The sequence below is a fragment of the Xenopus laevis genome, chromosome 8L (assembly GCF_017654675.1).
Source record: "Xenopus laevis strain J_2021 chromosome 8L, Xenopus_laevis_v10.1, whole genome shotgun sequence".
NCBI lineage: Eukaryota > Metazoa > Chordata > Amphibia > Anura > Pipidae > Xenopus > Xenopus laevis.
Genome location: NC_054385.1, coordinates 117,031,051 through 117,051,730, shown reverse-complemented (window position 1 = coordinate 117,051,730; position 20,680 = coordinate 117,031,051). Strand labels below are relative to the sequence as shown.

At 38.2% G+C, this 20,680-nt stretch overlaps 1 protein-coding gene across 2 annotated transcripts in view; it reads right to left on the bottom strand.

Moving 5' to 3' along the window:
- Positions 1 to 20,680, bottom strand: part of cadm3.L (cell adhesion molecule 3 L homeolog) — a 204,196-nt gene that overhangs the window by 11,874 nt on the left and 171,642 nt on the right. For both annotated transcript variants that reach the window (XM_018231341.2, XM_018231342.2), the window contains exons 6-7: positions 19,436 to 19,526; positions 13,860 to 14,032 (exon numbers count right to left, since the gene is read on the bottom strand). In XM_018231341.2, coding sequence (XP_018086830.1) covers positions 13,860 to 14,032; positions 19,436 to 19,526 — 264 coding nt within the window. The remainder of the gene's footprint in view (positions 1 to 13,859; positions 14,033 to 19,435; positions 19,527 to 20,680) is intronic.

The window sequence follows — 20,680 nt, the reverse complement described above, 5'->3', positions numbered from 1 at the left end:
CAGCTAAAACAGGCATTACATTATGTTCGGCTGTATTGAAGTCAGTGGCACTATAAACATACAATTTGTACTTGTTTTTGCCTAGTGCAGGGGAAGTCACATATTAGGCATAGTCTTCCCTATGTATAGGTTATGAAGGAACTAAGGCATTGTACCATCTTATTAGTCCGTCTTGTTCATATCTTCAGTGATATCAGACAATGCCAAGTTAATTCGTTTATAACCTTAATTTGCCCTATCGTGAGACATTTAGGGGCAAATTTATCAAGGGTCGAATTTAGAATTTGAAAAACATTGAAATTCTAATTCTTAATTCGAAATTAAGTCGAAGTTTTTTTTGTCCGTTTTCGACCAAATAGGTAAATTTTCAGGTGAATTTGAATCGTTCGAATTGAAGTAATAGTGCATTCAATCAAGTTGGAATCGAAGCTTTTCCCCAAAAAAACTTAGATTTTTCACCAATTGACTGCAAAAAGATTCTAGGAGGTCCCCCATAGGCTAAAACAGCAATTTGGCAGGTTTTAAATGGTGAATGGCCAAAGTCGAATTTTTCAAGAGACAGTACAAAATGAATTTCAATATTCGAATTTTCAATTTTTTTTCAAGTTCCAAACTAATTTGGACTATTCCTTAGTCGAAGTACCCAAAAAATAGCTCAAAATTAGAAATTTTTTGCAATAGAAAATTCACCTCGACCTTAAATAAATCTGCCCTTAATACAAAGAATATGACTACATATAAATACCCAGATTTGATCATTCTTATTGTTGGTTGAATTTGGCTGAAGAAATATGATAAAGATCAATCAATCTCTTTTTGTCCTTGGTCCTTTGTTTTTTTAACTTGTTTATTAATGACTTGGAGATGGGTATTGTAAGTACTGTTTCTATTTTTGCTGATGATACAAAATTGTGCAGAATTATAAGTTCCATGTAGGATGCTGCCACTTTGCAGAGGGATCTGACTTATTCACTAAATGACATTATGTTGGGGGGCACCCTTAATAAAATCTTAACTGAATAGCATTTGGGAATTTTTGTGGATAACAGACTGTGCAACAGTAGGCAGCTGGAGAATATAGTACTGTTGTATAAAAAAAATGCCACACACTTGGGAGATGAAATTTTTTTCTTTCTATCGATTTTGTCTTTTTCATGCTGCCTTGAGTATGTGGTGCAGTTTTGGACTCCAGTCCTTAAGAGGGATATAACTGAGTTGGAGAGAGTGCAGAGACTAAGTGCAACTAAACTGGTTAAGAGGATTTAAATTATGAGGGTAGATTGTCAAGGCTGGGTTTGCTTTCTCTAGAAAAAAAGATGACATGATTACACTTTACAAGTACGTTAGAGGACATTATAGACAAATAGCAGGGGACCTTTTTCCCAGAGAAAAGATCACCAAACCAGAGGCCACCTCTTTAGACTAGAGGAGCATAACTTTCATTAGAAGCAGTGTAGGTGGTTCTTCACGATGAGGACCATGAGGTTATGTTAGTCTAGTTCTAAAAATCGTGCATGTGAAGAATGGTTTTCGAACAAGACATTTTTGATATTTATTAAGCATACAAATCATGAAAAACGCTAATGTAATACCACACCATCTTAAAGCTGTCAATGTCATGTAGAAGTCAATGGGAGCTGTCCTTAGCAAACTGTAAACAAATTAGTTACTTTGAGGTTTTAGAGTTTTTTTTCCGTTGATATGCGCATTCAATACATGTTTATATTTATTTGTGCTTTTTACATTTGGATTTTTTAATAAATAAGTGGACATTTGTGCTTTTTTGAAATTGTGACACATGGCATGGTGGGAGAAATATGTTTAGAGGTAGAATATTGTTTGCGTTCATGTTAATAATACTTTAATAAATCAGGCAAACCTAGTTAAAAAGTAAAGTTAAGTGGACTAAATATGCACCAGTGCATTTTTTTACCATGTTAAAAAGTACTGTACACTCATTTCCCCTTTAAAAACTAAGATCTGCTCAGGCTGGGAAATATTAAACAGACATAAATAGCTGAACTAACAATATAGTGTTTAACAGCAATATCCAACAGAGTTATTGCTTTGTTAAATTAAATTAAAAATCTGAAATTGTACAAGAAGGAGGAGGGGGGTCTGGCTGGACTTTATTCTGTATTCTCTCAGGCACAGAAATGTTTTCATGCCTTTATTATGCTCTGCTTTTTAACAAAAACATATACAAAATGTAAATGTATTCCACAAAGCCATTATTTACATTTGATTGATCTCCAAGGTATAGGGGGTTGCTTGCTGATGTGAAGTTAAACCCGGACGAAGTTAATATGCTCGCTCCGACGCTAACAGAGGGGGTTAAAGTAAAACTTGCTAAAATTCACTTGTGACTCGAAAGTAATAACCAACACAATAATTTCCTATTAAAAAGCTACTTTCCTATAGTGGCCTCCTCTATAATTCTCCCATTGATTTCCTTGAAGGGGCAGAAATAACTCTTCAAATTAAACAATTGTTGGACAAATTAAATTCTGAAAGCACTCGAAGGGAAGTGCTATTAATCGATGCCAACTTCTCGCTGTTTAATACACAAACGTATTCAAAGAAAAGAGGTTTTGTTCTCTTGATTAGCATTGAGACGGGACACTGAGCCGAAGGAAATTGATTAGGTCGCACACTGATAGGTGTGTTGGTTCTAATTAGAAAGAGCAGGGCGACAGGATGGATGAGCCCAGATCTGATAGGATAATGTTTTGGATGGATAATCCACATGATCCCCTTTATCATGACAAAATAGGCAGGGAGGTGGTTGGGGGTACTTTGAAAGGCAGATTATTGGTTATAACTGTTACTGCATTGCTCAAACTTTCATTTAATTTCTGTTTGAACCTTGCATGTCAAATACACTGGCGAACAAGAATTATTTTGATGGGAAATTGAGCACAGAACTCCCCATAGTCACTCTCAAAACAGTGACCCTTCAGGATCCCCCAGTTCCATATTTCATGAATAAGCCCCGAGGTAGTACAGGTATGGGATCTGTTAAACCTGTTATTCAGAAAGTTCTGAATTACGGGAAGGCGTTCTCCAATGGACTCCATTTAACCAAATAATTAATTGTTTTAAAAATGATTTCCTTTTTTCACTGTAATGATAAAACAGTACCTTGTACTTGATCCCACTGAAGTTATAATTAATCGTTATTGGAGGCAAACCAATCTTGTTGGGTTTAATTCATGTTTAAATTATTTTTTTAGCATGGAGATCGAAATTATTGAGACCGGTTATCCAGAAAACCTCAGGTCCTCAGCATTCTGGATATCAGGTCCCATACCTTTATATATTGTGATATAGTTAAAGGGGAGAATTATTTTAAATATGGATAGGTGAACTTATTCTAAGCAATTTTCAACTTGTCCTTGTTTCAAATCAATAGCCTTCGCATTCTCTGTCTTTCCTGCCAACAACTGAAAATGGCACCTGGTGGTTGGAGTCCTTGTGAGGCTTCAGTTTTATAGTTACTCTTATTTATTCATAGCCTACCTTTTAGTTCAGGCCCTTTATTTTTTTTAGCTTTCCTTCTGACTTACAAAAAGCTCCTTGGTTGCTAGGGTGATTGAAGCATTTAGCAGTTACAATTCTAAGCCTACAAACAAAAAATGTAATTAATAAAAATAAACAAGTTGAACATTGTCTTAGTATATCGCACAACTATCACCCACCCTATAAGACATTTAGCTTAAGGGAGGCAATACTTGCTGAACTACAAATGGACACACACTCCAGAGCTTAAAGTTAAAATACAGTAGACCGGGAACCTCTTGATCCACAAACTGAATCTGCCTAAGAATTTGTTGTTCAATGAAAACCTTAAGCATCTTTAAGTCTTTAGAAACTCATTTATTTGGTCATGGAGATAATTTAAGGTTTGAGTCTGGTCTTCTAACTCATTGCAACCATTGAGCATTCACTGAACTGCTTTTTGAAAGAAAACACATGTTTGGTTGCTATGAGTTACTAGACCTGGAGCAAACATCGCCTAATAGTTTCTTGACTTTTTCTAACCACAGAAATTGTTCTCCTTTGATAGATACTCGGTTCCCTATTCTGTATGTTGGTCAGTCAGTAATTCTTATTTAAAGGGTTTTTGTGCCTTCTCTCAATGTACATTGTGTCCTGGGGACCTGGGATGATATGAGATTAACCTTTAATTGCCTTCCTGACACTACAACCTTCTTTGTAGTTCTTGGGAAGGTTTTCTATTTTGATATGATATAGAAGGAACCATCTCAAATTCTCAATCAGTTCATTTTGTATGTTCCTGACTTAAAAGAAATCCCAGAACAAAACAACATTTAAGCAATGAAAAGTGGGTGAGTGGTAATGACAGGGGTCATACTTCTATCTTCAATTTATTTTGCTTTGAACAGGCAGGAGGATGATTGATCAGCTTAGAAGAGAGTAACCAAGAGCTGAGGTCCATTTACAGGTATGAGATCTGGAAATCCGTTATCCTCAAAGCTCTGAATTATGGGAAGGCCATCTCCTATAGACTCTATTTAAATGAAATGATTTCCTTTTTCCTCTGAAATAATGAAACAGTAACTTGTAAACTAAGATATACTTAAAGGGATACTGTCATCAGAAAACATGTTTTTTTCAAAACACATCAGTTAATAGTGCTACTCCAGCAGAATTCTGCACTGAAATCGATTTCTCAAAAGAGCAAACAGATTTTTTTTATATTCAATTTTGAAATCTGACATGGGGCTAGACATTTTGTCAATATCCCAGCTGCCCCTGGTCATGTGACTTGTGCCTGCACTTTAGGAAAGAAATGCTTTCTGGCAGGCTGCTGTTTTTCTTTCTCAATGTAACTGAATGTGTCTCAGTGGGACATGGGTTTTTACTATTGACTGTTGTTCTTAGATCTACCAGGCAGCTGTTATCTTGTGTTAGGGAGCTGTTATCTGGTTACCTTCCCATTGTTCTTTTGTTTGCCTGCTGGGGGGGGAAGGGAGGGGGGTGATATCACTCCAACTTGCAGTACAGCAGTAAAGAGTGATTGAAGTTTATCAGACCACAAGTCACATGACTTGGGGCAGCTGGGAAATTGACAATATGTCAGATTTCAAAATTGAATATAAAAAAATCTGTTTGCTCTTTTGAGAAATGGATTTCTGTGCAGAATTCTGCTGGAGCAGCACTATTAACTGATTCATTTTGAAAAAAAAAAAAATTCCCATGACAGTATCCCTTTAATCCTTATTGGAAGCCAGCCTATTGGGTTTATTTAATGTTTACATGATTTTTTTATTAGACATTGGGCAGATTTATCAAGTGTCGAATTTCGAAGTAATGGGAGTTTTTTTGAACTCCCATAACTTCAAATTAAAAAAGACCAATTGGAATTTATCAAAAAATTTAAGTTTTTTTTTTGCCGAATAGGTCCGTTTTCAATCGAATTCGAATTGTACGAATCAAAGTAATAGCGCACTTGATTTGAATTCGATTCAAAGTTTTTCCAAAAAAAAATAAAATTTTTCTAAATCCACCAAATGACACCGAATTCTAGGAGGTCCCCCATAGCAGTGTCGGACTGGCCTACCGGGATACCAGTAAAACTGCCGATGGGCCCAGGTGTCAATGGGCCTCTTGCTGCTAAACATTTGGCCTATTTCATGGTCATTCCCTATTTATTTATTAGAAAAAGAGGCTTAATAATGTAATAATAGAGTATATTATGTAGAGACTGGGAGAATAAAGAGGTTGAATGAGGAGAGGAGGAATAATAGTTTGGAAAGTGGGCCCTCAGCCTAAGGTCTCTTGGTGGGCCCCTGGCATCTCAGTTCAACACTGCCCCATAGGCTAAAACAGCAATTCGGCAGGTTTTATATGGCAATTAGACTAAGTCGAATTTTTCAACAGACAGTACATGATACATTTTGATATTTGAATTTTCAATTTTTTTTTTTGAAATTAGAATTTGGACTATTCCCTAGTCGAAGTACACAAATGACCTATGATACACAGTACTGCAGGACGAGTTTTCCTACTTCTGTTTTGGTGTTAAAATAAACTGATCAATGGTTATTCTAATTGACGTAAGCATTGGTTAAAATGCCATTAAACTGCATGTAATAGCTGGACTTCATAACCCATTGCTGTAAACATCATCTAAGGTTCTCGCTGTGCATAAGATCTTTGGATTCGCAAACATTCATCTAGACCACGCTGTTTTCTGACACATGAAACTACCCTTTCTGTTTTATTATGACACGCTAATGCAATTTCTCTAATCCTTTTCAGCTACTGTACTGTGCCGTATGACAATCAAATTATCTCCTCATTAAAAATGCATTTTTTTTTTCCAGATCCAGCCGCAGAGCTTCAATTTAATTGTTCAGAACACAATATCCAGCAAAAGATCTGATAGAGGCAAAGGCAACTTTGCATAAATCCCCATAAAATGCTCACATTTCTAAATGTCAACAAAAGACCTCTAATTGAACATTTTTAAGTTTAATAATAAAATGTTATTTTCAGCGCTGCAGGCCTTATTTAAAATGGCCCATTTTATTCTTTTAAATATCCTACAATATTGACCCCACTCATCTTATTGGTGTGATCTTATAAAGGTTTGTGAAGAGCATTAGTGGTAAGAACATTTAGGAAATATCACTTAATGAGGGGATATTTTAGTTATCCTCACCCTGTTTATATAAAGCTTGGGGAATAGGGATGTAGCGAACTGCCGTTTATGTGTTCGCGAACGCCGTTCGCGAACACCGGCAAAAAATGCGAACAGTTCGCGAACAGTTCGCGAACTTCGAACATCCGAAAATCGTTCGATTCGAACGATCGAAGGATTTTAATCGTTCGATCGAAGGATTTTCGTTCGAATCGAACGATCGAAGCCATTCGATCGAATGATTTCATTCAATCCAATGGCTTCGATCGTTCGATTCGAACGAAAATCCTTCGATTTTAGCGGTCGAAGGAATCGAATGGTCGAATGGTCGAACGATTTTTGACGCGAACGCCTATTGGCGAACGTCGCGCGACGTTCGCGAACATTCGGCGGACGCGAACAGTCGAAGTTCGCGCGAACTAGTTCGCCGGCGAACAGTTCGCTACATCCCTATTGGGGAATAGTATATAATTAATTGCCATCAGGCTTTTAACCCCAGACACATTTTGTACCAGCACAGTTTTATCTCACTTGCAACATTGCCCTGTAGCTCCCAAAATGGAACAGTGTCCATGCCATGCATCCATTATTGGCTAAACTGTGAGAGGTTGACACCTTAGAAGGGTAGAAGAGTAAACTGCTGGATTTTATTTATATATACATGTATATTTATTGAAAGGTGAACAGGCAAATCTAACAAAATGTCCAAGAAACACTCTAGATTAATGGGGTCTGGACCCTGGTTGCAAGTGATAGATCACTAAGGGACATAAAAGCATGATCCTTAGCACCTATTTAAAGGCATTTACATCCAGGGTATGGCTGTTTTGGAAAGCAACCAGTACTGAGAGCTGGCAGGGTTTTGTTGCTGCTTGTGTGTATACATGGACAATACACTTTTTTGTGATTCGTATTGGAGCACAGAGCAGCAGTTTTGGAAAGTTCAAGGTAAGATGGGAAAAACATGACAGTTTGCAACCTGCCCTGCAAGGTCTATACCTTTTGAACCATCCAATTATCAAAACCCTATTTAACTAACTCTGCCAAACTCTCCAATCACAAATGGTCCCAAATTACCTACATAATATAAACTCAACTGACCTTCATTCATTTTCCATATCCTTAAAATCTTCCATGTCCCCATCTAAGCCACTATTGTTCTGACCTAGTTATTATATCTCATTATAAAATAATACATTAAAAATAACACATTAAAAAGCCCCAACAAGCCTTTTACTACCACAAACCTGTTACTCCACACGTGCTATACCCCCAAAAATGCTTCTGTTGCCGTCAAAAATTCAGTTCAGTATTTTGGACACAACACAACATACAAAAGCCTTACTAATATTCATGTTATCTAATCTTGCATATCTGTCCAAGTTATTAAATATGTATCTAAACATTCTCTGCATATTAGGTGCCATTACTATGTGCAGGGCTGGGTGCAAAGTGCAAAAAAAGCATATTCAGCCATGTTTTTGCCCTTTCCTCTGTACCGTGCATGTAAAAGAGCTGCCACAGGTCTCTACACTGCAAAACAGAGTGCAGATACCTGTGTTCGTCCCATGAATATAGTGATTTCTGAATTCAGCAAAATTGCATTAATAAGGGGCACTCCGGGGAAGCCATACAGGCCTCCCATCCCACCCCATACCCTAACGTGTGCGTCAATTCCAATATGTCACTAAGTGCTGAGCATAGCAAGACCCTGGACAAAAGTTTTTTTTTTTAATACATACTAAGGGAACTAATTTTGTACCCCTTAATCCTCTTGCACTTGCATCAAGGGCAAAAATTAAATCAATCCTATTGTCTTCTACTTTACTCTTCTTTCCATTACTTAGGGGCACCCTGCTGGTTCCTGTTAAGGTGGCCATGCACGGGCAGATTAAAGCTGCCAATATCAGTCCTTTAGACCAATTCGGAAGCTTATCTGCCCATGTCTGTGGGCTCCTACTGGGTCCTCCTGATCGATATCAGGCCAAAAATTGGGCCGAACGTTCGGATTCATCCAATATCACCCAGCCGTTAGAGGGCATATTGGGTTAAGGTCCGCTCGTTTGGCAACCTCGCCAAACGAGCGGATCTAATAGTGTGTGGCCACCTTTAGAGATTATCAGAGAAAGAGAAGCGTTTTGGTTGGTAATAGGGATGTAGCGAACTGTTCGCCGGCGAACTTGTTCGCGCGAACTTCGACCGTTCGCGTCCGCCGAATGTTCGCGAACGTCGCGCGACGTTTGCATTTTGAGTTCGCGTTCGATTCGAATACAAATCGTTCGACCATTCGACCATTCGAATTCCTTCGACCGCTAAAAATCGAACGATTTCCATTCGTTCGAACGATTGTAAGCATTCGATCGAATGAAAAGCATTCGATCGAATGCTTCGATCGTTCGATTCGAATGAAAATCGTTCGATCGAACGATTAAAATCCTTCGATCGTTCGAATCGAACGATTTTAGCGGGTGTTCGAAGTTCGCGAACTGTTCGCGAACGTTCGCATTTTTTGCCGGTGTTAGCGAACGGCGTTCGCGAACACCAAATCGGCAGTTCGCTACATCCCTAGTTGGTAATAAGAAAGAATGTCCTAAGAAGAAGAGACAATGGATGCAGCACAAGGCAGAATCTGCAGGCAGCAATTAGAAACATCTCCACCAACGCCCTTCAAAAAATATTGTCATTAACATCAATGTCTCAATATTTTGCATTTGTCTCTTTCTATTGCTGTTGCTTAAAGGAAAAATAATTACGATGACTTGAAAGGTAAATAAGATTTTACTGCAGATTTTCTTAGGAAAAATAATTACAAGCTGGCAATGAAATAATCACCTAACAACAATATTCGTTACGTCTAACCAAGCGCTCAGAAGGCTTTTTTTCTGTCCAATCTGTATGTAACCCCTAACGATAAGGCTGTTTGTAAGCTTATGAATATGCAGGGCGATTGTTCGTTCAGAATCCTTATATTTTGATGCTTTGTTTGGCTAATGATGGCAGTATAATTAGTTTAAAAGAGGATAATGAGAAAAAAACGATAATTACCAAGCAACATTAGAATTAAACGGATCAGGAGAAATTACCACTGCGCTCATTTAGCACCGGGTACAAATGAAAGGAAAATACTCTATCCAGGAGGGATACTTGGTTCTTTATAACACTGGCAGGTTATTATTAAGCTCTGTTCTGACTACCTGCATCACTGAGATTGTCTCTGGATTGTTCTATAGGTCAAGTTTGTATTTTGTCATGAATATATAGAGCCATTTGAGTTTAAAACACCAACTACTACTGTTTTGTGAGACGGACTTTGTTCCAGAGAGCCGGCATGGAAGAGATCAGATGGAATCAGTGAGAGGAAGGAGAGACAAGAGCCAGAGGGAGACATAAATAAAGAAGGAAGGAAGGCGAGTTGATAAAGGACAGCCTGGGAATAGAGCATCTACAGTAAGAAAGAAGAAGGTCCGACCTTGTACCTGTGATAAGAATTTGCAGTAGAAAGCAGCCGGGGATTAAACGATTGTCTGGAATCTGTTGCTACACAATTCTTATCCTGTTCCGTTCCATTATTATTTTAATTTCCTTCAACAACCCCGAGAGAGAAAGCCACAAAGCTTTAGCATTCTGCTTTCAGGTAGCTGTAGATATTGTACAATATCCGTAATCACGGGGTATGCATTGCTGAAAAAAATGGCAGCTCCCCATCACCGAAACCTGTGGTCTGTCATTACCAGCCTACCTTACACGTAGAACAGAAAAACAAATTGCACAGTAGATGGCAAACCAAGGTGAATTCGCGAAAGGAACTGTTTTGTATCACAATGGGGTCCCACAAAGATTCAAAGCTGTTGGCTATATTTTATGTTTTCTACACAGTCACATATGGGGCAGGCGACAACTGACTATTAACAACATTATTTTTACTGAAAGCTGGCAGATAGTCAAAACAAAGTTGTACATGTCAGCCTTTTCCGAGACATCTCATTTCCTTGTTTCACAGCCAATGAAATGAAGTTTGAGAAAACCACTGGGGCTGATTTACTAACACGGGTGTTAAAAAGGAGCAACCAATGTAATCTTTGTTTTCATTTCTTTCTTAACTTGTGGGCAACGGCAATTAAACATAATTGCTAATTGGATGATATTGGCAGTAATTTAGCACTTCTGTATGCAAATCAGCCCCGTTGTAAGTGCAGTCAAAATCGTGAATTTAACCCAAAGGCTCTCGACCACAAGAGCCAAGTCAACTGTATTTCAGAATATAGGATCTTTATAGAATTTTTATTTAGTAATGAAGAGTCTTTATACGGTGATTTGAGCCAACTCATTAGCCCTTCTCCTAGAAAGGGGAGTACCTCCATTCCAATAAATTCTTCCTTTAATTTAGAACTTTTATGCTGATGGGAAGGGTGGACGGTAGTGATGGGCGAATTTGCGCTGTTTCGCTTCGCCGAAAAATTTGCGAATTTCGCGAAATGGCGAAAAATTTGCGAAACGGTGTCAGCGTCTCGTTTTTGACACCGGCGCCCATTGTTTGACGCCGGCACCCGTTTTTGACGCCGGCACCCGTTTTTGACGGCGCCGTACGTTTTTCTGAAAAAAAATTTTTTGACGCCGTCAATTTTTTCCCGCAAATTTGCCGTGTATTCACGCCTGCCGAATAAATTCGCCCATCACTAGTGGACGGTTCAGAAACTAAATAAAAATGAAATGTTTATATTGGCTGGTGGCATGTACAAGTGGATCTAAGAAGAATTAAGAGGGAACTGTGGGTCTTTTCTCATCCACCTCTACCAACCATGAAGGTCTCATAATCTCAGCAAAAGTACAGAGCATCACTTTAAGTAATGTGTTTATAGATTTAACATGTCGTGTTGAACAGCACATAACCACAAAATGATTTCAAGGTGGTCACCAGAACCTGACCAGTCCTACAGAGAATATATCTGCGGAAGCAATCAGTGCAGCAACTCCCACTCACTAGGATAAAAAATCTCTACATGGAGAAATGTGTGAGCTGCACACAATAACCTGTATTCTCATTCTCTGCTGTCTATTTAAAGGGAACAAATGGAAGCTAAACACTGCTTTTACACGGGGTATATTTTGGTTTCAAGGACCATATAATTTAATGTAAACTGCCATGATTATGGAATGTAAAACAATGCAGTCCAGTTTTATGTGTCAGGTTGACCGGCTTCAAATACTGTGACGGAGGTAGCGGATATAAATACAATAAGTAATTTCTCCATGATAATCTGTTCTACAAGCTTCACAAATAAAGATATAGAACATTCCATTAGTGATGGGTGAATTTGGGGCGTTTGTGAACAGCAAAAATTCGTGAAACGGCACCGGCGTCTCATTTTTGATGCCGACGTTCGTTTTTGACGCTGGCGTCCATTTTTTTTTAAGCTGCCGAATTTTCGCAGCGGTTTTGTGAATTTATTCACTGCATTTATTATTTTCTCAGCATGCTGAATAGGTTTATCTATCAAGGAATGTACCAATTAGAAGTATACTGCATGTGCCATCTATAGGGCAATTTTGTTGCCTCTCTGGAATTACTGGCTGCAGGGAACAAGCGGAACCATGTAGATACTTTTTTACTTCAATACAGGTTATACCTGTAGGTCCCTCTTCAGGCCAAAGTGGGAACTTTTTAAACCCAACTAGAAATATAGGGGGTTATTTATCAAGGTCTGAATATCAGAACTTTGAATAATTCATAGTTTTCGGAGCAAAAAAAAACACACATTTTGCAAGATTTATTTAGTCCGATGGTCTTAAAACTCTAAATCCGAAACCCCGGCATCTTAAAGCTCTCGAGGTCCTGTATAAGTCAATGGGGAAGGTCCCAGTGTCTGTGCTGATGTCTGTACCGATATCCGATGATTTTGGGGTTTCTGCGCAAAAGTTTTCAGAGAAAGCTCCGAAGTTTATTCTACCCTATTTTTTTCAGCCTTTTTTCTTCTTAAATAAAGTCCATTGGGGAATTTGATATTAGAAATACTGAGATAAATTCGGACCTGGATAAATAACCCCTTAAAGTGCAGGCATGGGCATGATATGAATACACTTTTACTTTACAAAATGCTATTTGCAAAGGATAAGGGTACATTTTCCAGTACTTACCCCTTCAAAACATCCTTGCTTAAAGGAACAGTAACGCCAAAAAATGAAAGGGTTTTAAAGGAATCACAATATAATTTACAGTTGCTCTGCAATATTACAACTGGTGGGTTTGGTTCAGAAACACTACTATTGTTTATATAAACAAGCTGCTGTGTAGCCATGGGGGCAGCCATTCAAAGCTGAGAAATGAGAAAAGGCACAGGATACACAGCAGATAACAGAGACGCTCGGTAGCATTCAACAAGATTCTTCAGTACTGATCTGTTATCCATTGTGTATTCTGTACCTGAATGGCTGCCCCCACGGCTACACAGCAACTTATTTATATAAACTGTAGTTGTATTTCTGAAGCAAACACACCAGTTTTACCAATGAAGGGCAGCAGTGCATTATTTTATCATTCCTTTAAACACTCATTTTTTTGGAGTTACTGTTTCTTTAAATATAATCAAGTACCTTGTCATAATAGGTCTACTAACCACATGCTTGGTTCCAAATACAAGTAAATGATTCCTGTCGATGGTTAGTAGAACCGACGACATGGGCTTTTAGTTTATTATCCCATTAACCATGTCATTATGATACTGAACTTTTATGCCTTTAACTGTGAACTACAATGTATTCATGATATGCAAGAGATTTTTTAGCTCAAGCAGGGGGCTGAACTAGGAGCCAAGGTGGTATCTTAAATAAGATGGAGAAGCAAATCTTTAGCTCATGGCTGTCCAAATGGAGGACCTCCAAGAGATTTTTATTTCTCCTAGATTGATCAAAGCTCCAATGACCTCTTTGGATGAGAGTATGTCTTAATCATAATATGTCCACTGAACATGTAATATAATAAGATACTGGTCCACTATATAGAACCTGTTAAATGTTGTTACTTTAGTTTAAGATGTAAATACATTGATAGATGATAAAAATATCACTTAAAATTTCATACCAATTATTAAAATTATTATTTCTGTAGTTCTCCTTTAATAAAACAACCAATTAACCTGCTATACACAGGTACTGACAGTGAAATTCAAATTAAACACAGGGTGGGTTGTCTTACCATTGACGTCAAGCTTGTAGTGGGTGATAAAAGTTCCTAATGTGTTGGAGGCTTTACAGGTGTAGGTGCCACTGTCGCTTTTGTTTAGGTTGAGGAAAACCAAGCTGTTTCCCTCAATGTTGGCTAACAAAGGGAGCTCTGAATTTTCCCTCTCCCAGACGTAATTGTCAGGCCTGTAGAAACAGCAAAGAATTTGTGAATTGCAATTATATCACCAGATCAAGATTTAATTATGTATGAAGTGAGGTTTGTGAGTAGATGTGAAAACATTTGAAGGCCTCAAGAACAGCCTGAAGTTTAGAAACTATTGAGAGAGCATGGACAGTATTCTGTAAGTGAAAAAATAAATGTATCACATTGCTGGTAGGTTTTTTATGATGACCATACTTTGTTTTGATATACTTATATAGTTAAATGAACATTTATGAGAAGAATGACCAGTTAAGAACCAAAAAAAAAAAAGAAATGGTGGAGGAAATGTACGCTAAGAAGATATGTGGAAACATAAACAATGAACAGCTAGGAAAACAGAACATACAGTATCAGAGAGATTATAGAATTATTTGAAACTATAAAATACGAATCAGATAAACCACAAGGTGAATATGATAGAAATAGAGTTAACAACAGGTGCAAAGGTGTAAATAGCTAAACTAAAGAAACCAGTTGAGAAGCTAAAAGAAAAGCCAAGGGGAGGCTTGAAGAACAGTCAGAGTAGAGAACAGCAGAGAAGCTCTAGGAAAAAGATGGAGTAAGTAGAAGCACTGAGAGGAGGGAGAAGGCATGTTGAAGAAATCAACTGGGATTGATACCGAGTATTACTAACAAATAAACCAGAAGTTAAAAGCAAATAAAAGAACAGCAAGTTGAGGACCTACAAGACCTGTCAGGATAACTGCGGATGAACAGATGGAATAGAAATACAGCAACTGTCAGAAATATAGTCAGATGAGGGAATACAATAATATAAAGTGAAAAAGGGAGGCATAAGAGAGTTTTAAGAACTAGAAAGGCAAGAGGGATATTACTGAGTAGAACACTATAGTACTGTTAGAACACTGAGTAGTTATATAACACAAAGGGGGTAATGTAATAAAAGGTGTTAAGTTTGCCCAGGACTGGAGCAGTTACCCATAGCAACCAATCAGCATGTAGGATTTACTGATCACCTGTTTAAAAGCAAACATCTTTTTGGTTGCTATAGGTTACTGCTCCTGGGCAAACGTAGGGCCTTTTATTGTATAAGGGGCACGGTGAGTAAGTTATATGCCAGCTATAACTATAAAAAGTCCAAAATGAGGGAGAGCCTACAAGAACATGAGTCTATACCTATATCTATGGTTGTGCAAAGGGAGTTGCAGAAGAGCATGTTGAGTGGATCTTTATATATAAATTACTATATAAAGTATTGGCAAAGGTTGACTACTATAAGGCCAAGTACTGGTAGAAGTAGTTAGTTATAGTATAATGAAGCTCTTGAGTTACCTGCTGTATAAATAAAGAGGTAGCTACTGTAAAGCCACATCTGGAAGTAGTAGGCATGTACTGTATTACTAAAGGTAGTAGTTATCGTTTTTAAAGTCAAGAACTATATAGAAAGAGTACAAGTGAGTTCTATAGCCAGGAGTTAGCTATTGTATTGTACTGTATCCTCTAGGCAGGGTAGCCACTGTACAGCCAAGTACTGGGTGTAGGGTAAAGTTACTTAATAGAAAAGCTTTACAGAATAAATGCAGTTTTCACCTTCCAGAGCAGCCTAACATTTCCTACAGTAAACAAATTGTCTTGACACTTATTGAGTTAGAATCCTAATCCAATGTTTTGTGAAAAGACAAGTGAAGTATGATTACGGAGACAGGTGGGTGGCTTGAGAAAGAAAGAGGTGGGAAGGCAGTTAGGCAGTGTGTGGGAGAGGTAAGACAGAGAGCACGAGGACTAAGGGACTATATAAAGGGAGACAGACACACAGCAGGATGCTGAACAACAATGACAAGAGCCTCAAGAAGAGAGACAGAGCGAAAATAATGAACTAGAAAGATGAACATGTGCCATTTTGTCTAAATCTCAAATGCAGAAAGTGATAATCGCAAGCATAAAACAGAGGAGATTACACCACAAAGGCTGTTTTTAGTTGGAATTTAATTGTATCAGGTACAATAAATACAGCAAAGAATGCAAGCAAACAGTAGCTGCTTATTTATCTACAGATGGAGCTCATGCTTTTTTGTAAATGTAACTTTTGGCCACCTGTGCCTTTTCTCTTGGAGATGACATGTGAACCAAGGTCACGGCCAAAAACAATCTGTGTATTGGAAGGCAGGGAAACATTTACACGAGATTCTAAGAAAAAGGCCTACACTACAGCTAAGACAGTTTAGGGAGATCAAGCAAATCTCAAGCAGAGTAATGCAAAATTGCTGCACCATTAACTTTGTTAACAAATTGACTCTGGACTTTGGCTGTTGCTTTAGAAGCAAGTTGCAGAGCACAGCTCAAGGAAGCAGGTATACATTATTTACATACATTATAACATTATTTTTAGCCTAAATGAGGTGTGTACAGGTAGATTCCATCATTCTCTATTTGCAGTGCAGATGACACTCGTCAGGGAAGAGCTGCATTGTTGGAAAAACATCTCTGAGGAAACACTGGGCCATAGGCTAGTGATAGAGATAAGCCGGGCATATAATAAGCCCTAAAATCTGCTTGATGGAGTGCAGAGACCCTTTATCTAGGGCTAATGGCCACCTATGTAGGCCTCATTCAACATGCCCTGGGTTCAGCAAATTAGCATTGAGCTGTAATGTATTAGCCTGAACCCATTACACAGTGCTCTGTGCAATACAGCACAAGGAATGTAGATAATGGAAGCTTTTTGGAGCACAGAGAACAGCAAATACCCTGTGAACACTTTTCTGCCTGCATTCAACAGTGCTGTATTCATGAGGAACAGGTAGAAAGAGACATGTAGTCTATTCAGCAATTCTGTTTGGCATGGTTGATAACATGAGGAGATATTTGGACAACCATGGGCTTAGCCAATTCAGGCTGATCTGATCATTTAGGCCCCAGACAAAGATCAGATAATAATGGATATCTATGCAGGGATTTTCTAACCTTCCTGGTATATTCTGCCCAAAGTTTTGTTAGTCAGGCAGTATCAAAAGATCAATAAGCTACTGACTTTGTCTGAAGGGACCGAGTAGAACAGGGGCAGATGTCAATGATTAACTTATCATAAATGCACTAGGATTGGATCAAGCCTGCTTGGAGGACCGATTTTTGTTCCGGTCCAACCGTAGCTTATAACAGGGTTGTTATATCAGCCATTCATTGATAAGTCCAAAATATTTAGAAAAGAAAATTCTACCAGTGCTTTCTAGGGTATCTAGAAGAATGAATACACATTTTCCCCAATAATGAACTAGAAAGGCTTGTAGTCTAAGCCTCTGAGAGTAGCCAGCCCCAAAGTTTGTGGACCACTGCACTAGGGGAATATGTTAGAACTATACAAAGACTGATAACATTTCACAGAATTTCCATATGGCACTGGTATGAAATGCTGACACTGACGGGTTCTTGGGAAATAGGTGCTGTGAATGAGGATTGTGATAGCTTGTGATCTCATTGAGTTCTCTGGAAATTGGAAGAAATTTCTTTGTTTCTATTCCCGAAATACCTCAATTACCCACCATAAGCAAATCGTTAAGCTCTCAAAGTCTTATATGTTAAATGTATATCATTAAACATCTATAGAACCATGAATAGTTTAATAAACAGTCAGTCAAGTCTATAATTAGATTAAAAATAACAAAACATTTTAAAATAAATGTTTTCTGTTAAGAATCTTGTATTTTTTGTAAAGTCTCCAAACTGTCTTAAGCCGTTGCATTAAATCTCTCCATTAAGTAAAGCCTACTAATCCTACCGATTACATCTTTGCAAGAGATTTTCTCTCCAGCTGCTCTGAAACATGTAACATTGTTTGTCCCTCATGCAGTTGACAAGTGTCTAACCTCCCAAGGTTTCCTGTATATAGCAGCAAAAATTACTGTATTCAGGCAGCCTATTATACCATAGTTTCGAGTATTCTCCATTCTGTTCCTTGTGCAGGTATTGACTCGATGCTTTATATTAGTACAAAGCTACCAGATGTTTAGAAACCACCTACCCTTCTCTCTCTCGTTCTATAAAATGTTTGGATTCGATTCATGGGTATAGTAGAATATTTTTTATTTGACGTAAAGTACATTCTATGTAATGTTTTCATAACTTTTTGTGGAGAATGGGAAGTGAAGGAAAGGAATGTAACTAAAGAGAGGAGAAGAGAGGGGAAGGAAGGAAGGAGAAGGGAAGGAAGGAAGGAAGGTTACTTCATACCAAAGGCAACGGAAGAAACATTAAGATACAGTAGGGTCATTGCAGTTGTTAAAGACTTAGGATACCTTAAAGGGATACTGTCATGGGAAAAAAATGAATCAGTTAATAGTGCTGCTTCAGCAGAATTCTGCACTGAAATCCATTTCTCAAAAGAGCAAACTGATTTTTTTATATTCAATTTTGAAATTTGACATAAGGTTAGACATATCGTCAATTTCCCAGCTGCCCCAAGTCATGTGATTTGTGCCTGCACTTTAGGAGAGAAATGCTTTCTGGCAGGCTGCTGTTTTTCCTTCTCAATGTAACTGAATGTGTCTCAGTAGGACATGGGTTTTTACTATTGAGTGTTGTTCTTAGATCTACCAGGCAGCTGTTATCTTGTGTTAGAGAGCTGTTATCTGGTTACCTTCCCATTGTTCTTTTGTTTGGCTGCTGGGGGGGGGGAAAGGGAGGGGGTGATATCACTCCAACTTGGGGCAGCTGGGAAATTGACAAAATGTCTAGCCCCATGTCAGATTTCAAAACTGAATATAAAAAAATCTGTTTGCTCTTTTGAGAAATGGATTTCAGTGCAGAATTCTGCTGGAGCAGCACTATTAACTAATTCATTTTGAAAAAAATGTTTTTTCCCATGACAGTATCCCTTTCATATTCATTCTTATTTTTAGCCAAAGTCAACCCTTTAGATTTCATAGGTCATATCAAATAGTCTGTTTTCTATATAAAAATGCTGGGGTTCATTTGAATAAGTCTAAAAAATCTGATCCATTCATTCATTTATAAAGTAGAAGCTAATGCCAAATGTTCCATGCTATGGGCAAAAGCTGGTTAATACAGGGGGAACAAGAGGAAACCTTTTTGAAATGATAGAATGTAAATGTGGAATTCATGCCCTAATTCAGCACTGGTAAAAAATGGACTTCCCTGTTGATGAGAAATACAACATTTTGACTTTTTACAGTCTCTAAAGAAGAATTCTTAACCTAAAGGTCTGGGCTCAAATATGTGTTCCCCTTCTGTTTAAGGTTGTTCGCCATGATCTCCTTTAATCCTTTGCAATATCCTCCTACAATAGAAGCTAATAATTAAACTGAGTCACATAGATAATTCTAGAGTCTCAAAGCTAATTCTCAGAATTATTGCTGGGTCCCCAGAGTGAATGGATTAAGAATCACTGCTATAAAGGTTATACATACACAGGATTTCCGTAGGCATCGCACTGCAGCCGCAGCTTATCACCCTCTCTTGGCATGTTGGGCCTGGACTCAATCTTTGCTGTAGGTTTGTCTGAAAACACAAAGAAAAACAAAAATTATTATAGAGAAAATTGCTCTTGGCATACACTTTCCCACTACAGATTTAGTATTTATATTCTCAGCAGTAATATAATATGCAGGCCAAAATAATCCTTGTATCAGTGCTTGGGGTTATTAGATTGTGTTGATTGTATTTATGTTGTGGACTGTTTTCTATAACCTAAAGACTGTTTATGGTTGCTGGCTCACCCCTCTGACCTTCAGAGCTTGCATCCTAAGGTTTCATGAGATAACATATTATGTTGTCCTTTAGGAGACCTGTCTGATATTGTTTCAGATATCTAATTCATGCCATTAGATGCCAGTCATTAATCTCATCCATCTAAAGTTGACATCAGCCTGGTACAAGTTTTAGCATCCTATCGATTGTAATATAAACCAGTTTATCATTAAGTTCACTATCTGATTTGTCTTATTACATAGGAGCCCTGTGATAAACCTCCAACTAAATCCATTTCATGTTTCACTTTAGCTCACACCTCTCCAGTCCTCTGCTAAGTGCCAAATGCTTTATGGAGCACAGAAATAAGAGCCGCGAATAATGTACCAGATCCTTAACACTTTGGAACAAAAACATAAATCTAATAATGACACAGTGGCTTGGGATAAGGCAGCAGAGACTCACAGCCAAGGCAGGCTGAGTTTATCATGTGCAGAAGTTAGGAGGGGGCATGCACAGGGGAAACAAAAGGATAATCTGCACTGCTCAAGGGTACGTAAGATGCCTGAAGGGGCTGTAGAGTAGGGGGGAATAGTAACATGGCTAAAGCTGTGCATCATTGAATAAATATGCACAAAGTATAAGTAGATTCTCCAGGGAATATTGGAAATGTTTGGGATATGCATATGGATATTATGGGATCCAGCAAGAACAGGCCATACCAGAGACATAGCAGATGGAGTATTTTTCTGCTGGGAATAGACAACAGGGCAGCGATGGATGGGTCATTGTCTGTTCAATTCATGGTTAAACACCATGCTCTGGGCCAACCTTGTGTATAACGCATAGGATAGGTGCATCAAAGTGGACACCCCATTTCATGTATGTGCCACCCAAGAGAAAACAAGATACAATATGTGTTTAAAACCAATTCTGCACTTTGCATCTTGCCCCCCAATTTCAAA